Below are 7,135 nucleotides of genomic sequence, written 5' to 3'. Positions count from 1 at the left end.
GTGTGTGTGTGTGTGTGTGTGTGTGTGTGTGTGTGTGTGTGTGTGTGTGTGTGTGTGTGTGTGTGTGTGTGTGTGTGCGTGCGTGCGTGCGTACGTGCGCGCGTGTGTGGATGTGCGTGGGTGCGTGTGTGTGCGTGTGTGTGTAAAGCGCGCTGGCACTGGACGAAATATAATCATCTAAAAACCGTAAGAAGAATCAATAGACTTTCGCACTATGAAACACTATCCTCATTTCCCTCTTATACTTAGCGGAGACATCAATAAACATTTCGCTTGTCACGGTTCAACAAAAGAAGATAGCACAACTTCGCAATTAGTCTAGATAGTGTGCATGCCTATGATGGTTGGTATATTTTTTTAGCACGCACATATACAACTCGCTGGCGCATGCACCCGCATCTATACTAGCGTACTTTCCGATCGCACCTTGCTAAAACGAAACTAAACCCAGACAAACAAAAATGCGACCCACACAAACTAAAGCAATGGAAACACGACCATTGTGATTATCGATTTAGCCGTTTCCGTGTTATGCCTATTCGGCGATACGCACATTCCTACAAAAACCACACTATACACAATCACGCACTCACTGAAAATTAAAGCCGGCGATAATGGTAGGAACACGTGCATAATTGATGAGGCAGACGGCTACGCGTATTCGTTTGGAACCTGCTTTCTAGCATTAGCGACGGCTACACCGGCATGTCACCGTTCGTACATCCGCGTGCGAGCGCCATGATTATGCTATTATCACATTCGTGAACGGAAATGCCTAGCCCGACACCCAGGCACATCACGGACACATATTTCCTTTCAATGAACGCCACCTGCTCCCCCCTCCCCCACTCCCGCAATCACTTTTATATCACTTTTATATACAATTAAGTACGGACAGCTAAACACACAGACAGTCCATGGTGTACCGCAACGGCAAGCGAACCAATCAAGTGTGTGTTGACGACCGAACGAAAAACAATACGTACGTTACGCTGCCTAGTCTAGAACATTCGGGAAAACGAGTTAAAATCCGCACAGCAGCAGCCGCGTTTCGCATCTACACCGCAGCAAATCTTAGCGGCGAATGCCATCCCGGATTTCACCATCATATGATGTGTACCACTCGAACACACCTGCGCATCGGCATGTAAAACACACCAATATACCGAAGCAAAGACGGTTCATGCTGAGTTGTCTCGGCCCGACTACGCGGGACCTCATCACAGTGATCTGACGCACGTACGTACACGAGCGGCGGTGGCGAAGGCGACGGCCGTCACGGGGGTGAAGTCGGGGGCGTTGTCGTGTAGCTGAAGCCCTCGAGGCAGGCCCCGGGAGCGGGCGACGGCGGCGTGTCATCCTCGTCACTCTCCAGAATCGCTTCGGATACATCGTGCATGACGCGCTCATGCTCTAGTTGATCCTTAATCTGCAAGGCACGCATACACACGTACGTAAATACAAACGCGATCGCAAAACAGACCATCGTCATTAACCAATCACGGTCAAATACATGCTGCCAATCCTGTTAGCAGTCACCTCTACGGAACGGCCACCTGTCCAGAAGGGACACCTTTTGCCGTTTACCTTGAGCAGTCATTAAAATTTATACAGGTTTGACGTTTTACTTAATATGTAAAAATATTATAGGTGATGCATAAACGATAGTCTCAGTACACTTGCGTGTAACAGTTTTTAGACTGACTACGGCTTAAGTATATATAGCGAGTGGAGAGAGTTTACAGAGACGCAAACAACACGCTTGGGGAGGTTCCGTGCTCCATCCGGGCCCGACAGAAGCAAATTGAAAATACACGCCAAGTGATCATGTGTATTGACTGTCGCCAACGCTTCATTCTCTTCCTCTCCGGTTCCATCTTGTTTCAAGCATCATACCGACAAACACAGATGTAAATAATTGGGAATTGGGAAGAGCGTACAAATATGGGAAATATAGAAAGCAAAAAAACCTCAACAAGTGCCACAGAGCGACAGCGCTCAACTGACGTGTACTGTAGCCAGGTATTCTTCTGATAAACTCAACGCAACCGAATCAAGTGCGCCCTCCTGCCACCGAGTTCGCGCTCAGAGCATATATCTAGGATACTACTAATACAGATCTAAAATCTATGATAGGCTTTGCTATACCTACTGGGTGGGAGCTCTAATAGCAAAAGCAGTTTAGTCCTTTGTTAACAGTCAACAAATCCATGTTTAACCCTCCTCTTGAGGGTCAAAAGTTTATCAGACACTTATACTCTTCACACGTCAGTGGAAAGCACATTTCATGGTCCTTTCAATAAAGTGATAAAAAAGGTAGGTCAGCGCTGAAACAAAAAAGTTTTGCACTCGGTCCGTTAGACGATGTCCTCTGGACCTGGGAAATATTCCCCCTCCATTGACAGATCTTGACCTTTGACAATTGACCCCCAAATTCAACATCCCGAGTCCGTTCCGCGTCCCCCCCCCCGACGTACCGAATGTTAAGACCGAACGTCGAGCGGTTAAGATTTGTGCCCAACTGTTGACGCACGGACGCACGGACGGACAGCCGGACAATCGATCATGCGATTCTACAAGCTGCATCTGACTTCGTCAGCTGAGCTAAAAACGGGGGAAAACGGGGCAGATTGTAGGGGTTCATGCACTAGCAGTATAAACAATCAGGAAAATGGTAATGCTAGAGTGTATCTCTGCATTTTCTGGATAGCCGACACCCCACCGACACCGCAGAAAAAAATTGTGTACAATAACGTGCCTATACCTTTTAGCTTCATGCCACTAACAACACGCTACTACGGCTAAGCTCAATGTAGAAACTGTGTGCTAAACATGTGAATGTGTACAATTCTTCACAAGTGTTAGAAGAATGCCCCACAACACGCAACATGAATAACGAGAGCACAATAAATTCCTCTCCCGCCACACCTGTACGTGGTAAAGAAAATTCCACCAGACCGCATTCTAAACAATGTACAAGTCAACCACGCTTACGTGTCTTACGTTATATATACTCTCCCCAGCCATCACTCTATACATGTACAACCACACCTGTGTCGTTAAAACGACTTTCACCGGTGCTCCACAACATAAAATGAGCCTCTAGTCCAGAAAGCACAACGAACGGTTATCTCTTCAACACTGACATCCAATCCTAATACAACAATTACTACAATCCAAGGACAACGACCACTGTTAATAAACACCGATGAGCGGACGGATGCATATCTAGTCAGACGGACTGCTGGATGAAACCGTTCGGCACAACAACCATGCCTTCTTCACCAGACAGGCCTTGTAACAACAGACATGGCCAGATTGCCCTAAATATATCACAACTAGTAGTGACATATTTTTGCGAATAATTCTTCCTCCACTGAACGAGGCAGACGCGACGAGTTGTTGATTAATGAACGTATATCTCTAAGTATTTAAGACAGATTTCACGCGAAAACGTCTGCCTATACATTCATTGCTTCGGAATTGACAATCTCTTCCAATTTCTCTATAGGACGATAAACCGCTACGGATTAGATTCAAGCTAAATATAGCCTTACTTGTTACCAATATACACGCTACTAAATGGACAGTGACTCCGTGAATAAACCCAGGCAAGCCCGTAACTGTGCCGCGCCAGCACAAAGGTTACTTGTAGTTTCACTAGATCCGCATAATCATACCGCCGAAAGTAAAGTTGTCGAGTAAGAATGCCACGTATTAAAACCTCACGAGCACAGCGGTGGCGGGATGAGGGGGGGGGGAATCCTGGAGTCGGGGTGAAAAAACAAAACTAAATTAGCTTGTTCTCATTCCACTAGACCAGTCTACTCGAGAACAACAGCGCTAGTATAGAAACCGCCTGTGTTATAGGAAAAAAAAAACAGTAATCACGTGCTATCACACCGTCGTCGGTGTTTACTACGCGGGGGAGAGCGAGGGGCTTCCGCCCCCACAGCTGTCGACTTAGACGCACCATTTCTGCGGAGAAGAGAAATGAGTTGGCCACGTGCCACCCGACGGTGCGGACAGATACAATAGATAACGTTGTCACCGCCGGCTGTGTCTCGTACGCCCAACGGTGGCGTGCGCGTGCCTGCTATAACGACCGCCGTGCATAGGAGAGTTGAGAGTGACGACTAGGTTAGTGGCACAGCGAATCCACATAAAATCACAGCACAGCGATGGAGACGACACTTCTTCGCTTGCTTTCTCCATCGACAAGAAAACCAACCAAGGCGAGACATCTACGAGAGGTGAATAGCCCGAACTGTATTGGAACAACTGTGAAGTTGCGTGTTGTTAGATTTCTTACGCGCACTGGGTTTCCTACATGTGCTATACTGCACAGCTACGAAGATACACGGATCGATATTAGTCACTGAATTACGCTTACAATCTTAGTAGTTACAGTACTTATTTTTTCAGACTTCAAAATGAAGACCTTACTCGTATTGCTGGTTCTGGTGGCGGTAAGTAAACTGATAAGCAGCAGTTATCTTGCCACGCGCACACGAAGCGCATCGTACTACGCGATTTGGGTCCGCTAAATCAGCTTTCACGGCTTCGGTAAAGATATTTGCGCCAGTCTAGCAACGTAAACTCAGTTGTCCCTTTTCTGTTCACTTATCAAAACTGTTCTCAATCTGTACTCACTAAATGAGATGGGAGGGAGGAATTGGGAAGGGATGTGGAGGGCGATATATATATAAGGGTCACAGTAACAGAGTCGTGCACTAACAATGATGTCTTTAGGTTGCTGCTGCTAGCGGATATGGTCGCCGCAATGGAGGATACGGTGGATACAACATAGGAGGATATGGCGGAGGTGGTGGATATGGCGGAGGCGGTGGATACAGAGGACATGGAGGATATGGCGGAGGTGGCGGATATGGCGGAGGCGGTGGGTACAGAAGATCCGGTGGATACGGAGGACATGGCGGATATGGCGGAGGTGGTGGATACGGCGGAGGCGGTGGGTACAGAAGACACGGTGGATACGGAGGAGGTGGTGGATACGGTCATGGCGGCGGATATGGTGGACGCGGATATGGTGGACACAGTCATGGCGGCGGATATGGTGGACGCGGATATGGCGGCGGATATGGTGGACACAGTCACGGCGGCGGATATGGTGGACGCGGATATGGCGGCGGATATGGTGGACACAGTCACGGCGGCGGATATGGTGGACGCGGATATGGCGGCGGATATGGTGGAGTTTTAGAGTCTGTATTTCGTGGCTCTTGCTGTGGCGTGCGGTGCCGTACGTGCGTGGCCGGCTTTGATTTTCGTGTCTGTGTACGTGCATTGCAATACTATTCTCATTATATACTGGAGATAAGCAAAAGCAAACACTTAGTGTTACACGTCTGCGTATATATGTGTTTATATATATATATATATATATAATATACACTTTGTACTTCATAATCAAGGTGTATAATAGAGAAAGAGATATGTCAGCGGTTTTTAACAGCGTTTTGCATAGGTTTGAACTGGTATACTTAATCTATCAACTATCCGTGGATAAATATATCAAACTTTACTTTGTTTTCGTATGTTTCTCCCTCTTCAGTACTTGACACCACCTAATTTACCTGAAAATGCGTAATGTGCTTCCTCAATTAAAAGTTAGTGAATACGACACGCGTTTCCCACATTATCACGCTATGGCATACATTACTCTCGACGAACTTTGTTTTTATGGGAAGTGTTTCTTATTGTCTATGACGGATACGGCTGGGGGCGTAAGGAAATCAGCTGCTATGCTAGCTGTCAGCGTAGGCGCATTATTTTTAGCTCACGCTGGAAACTGGCTCGCACGCTGTTTTCAATTCAATGCCTAATCATTCCATTACGACCTTCAAAGTTCCGTCATAAGACATAGACACTCTTAGGTCCCATAAACAAAAGTCTCCTCGGTCGGATTAGTGTTATCCATGCGTTGATTAACTGATGGGAAACGCGTGGTCGTATTCAACTAATTTTTGAAGGAACACATTACGATTTCAGCGCTAAATTGGTGGTGTCATTATGATAGGGAGTCATAGATCTGAAACAATGTATTAAGTTTGGAATAGTATTTTTCAACATATTGATAGGATACTTACGCGCAGTTTCAATAACTATGCAAAGGACGCTGTTAGAAACTTTCTGAGCATACTCTTCTCTAATTACCAGTCTCTTGATATAATATATATATCGAAACTATACAGGCTTCTCTCAAGGAATAATTAAACTGGTGTATTAATTTAACTTGTGCTGTGTTTTTCGCGAATGCGTGTGGTAGAGAGGGGCTGACTAGCATTAGATAAAAGTGCTCTCATATGCTGCCTGCTTTCTTTATGTTTGTTCTAGGTAGAAAAATGAGTAATAATCATTGTCTTTTATGCAAACAATGGGCTATTCTCGCTACTTAGTTGGTTTTAGTTGGTTCTGCTCGGATAAAAATTATTTAAATATATAAACAGTTTTCGGCTATCCAGTGAGGGTTGAACATAGCTTTCAGTCAGCAACATTTACTTTGGCACGCTTTGTCACGAGGATCGGTGTGGCTGGCAACCGCAATTTCACGATTATGATCATATCTGTAATTTAATGCAATTATGATGTTAGACAATAACCAGTTTCATTGTAGTGGCTGTGTATAGTGACTGCACGCTTTTCAACATTTAGTGACTTTTGGAAACGATGATAGACAATGAGTGCATAGGTAATATCTTCTAGGTTGATTCTGGAGTCTTTTGCCTTATTGTTTGTCTACTGTTTCATAGTCATATTGAAAATAAATTATTCTTCTTACGGTGGTGTAAGATTGTAATAGCGCACTCGGCTTATCTGTGAGTGTTGATGCAACGATTTCTGTTGGCGCTCGTCGTGTGTGTTAGTATATTGTAGGTGGAGTAACAGCTCTAGATTCTATACACATCTCTCATATAGTCTTTTTAAATTAGATCGTTCGAATTGTGATAGTGCGTTTGTAGTTGCTTGTGTGCAGCTAAATACGGTCACGGCTTAATGTAATGATCTTCAACATTATGCTTGTTGTGGGAGGGGCTATCTTTTACATTTACATATGTGGTTACACTAGCTCCCTGATAGTGTGTCTGTGTGCTGCTGCACAGTTTGCTTGGTG

The 7,135-nt window shown here is 45.3% G+C and overlaps 1 protein-coding gene across 5 annotated transcripts in view; it reads right to left on the bottom strand.

Moving 5' to 3' along the window:
• Positions 1-71: 71 nt before the first annotated feature.
• LOC106804990 (mannosylglucosyl-3-phosphoglycerate phosphatase-like) overlaps positions 72-7,135 on the bottom strand; it is a 61,703-nt gene continuing 54,639 nt past the window's right edge. For all 5 annotated transcript variants that reach the window (XM_014806428.1, XM_014806430.1, XM_014806429.1 and 2 more), the window contains one exon: positions 72-1,429. In XM_014806428.1, coding sequence (XP_014661914.1) covers positions 1,277-1,429 — 153 coding nt within the window. In that variant the 3' untranslated portion in view covers positions 72-1,276. The remainder of the gene's footprint in view (positions 1,430-7,135) is intronic.

The sequence above is a fragment of the Priapulus caudatus genome, unplaced genomic scaffold (assembly GCF_000485595.1).
Source record: "Priapulus caudatus unplaced genomic scaffold, Priapulus_caudatus-5.0.1 Scaffold95, whole genome shotgun sequence".
In the NCBI taxonomy this organism is placed as follows: Eukaryota; Metazoa; Priapulida; class Priapulimorpha; order Priapulimorphida; family Priapulidae; genus Priapulus; species Priapulus caudatus.
The sequence above is the reverse complement of the archived record's forward strand: the minus strand, read 5'-3'. Positions and strand labels throughout refer to the sequence as shown.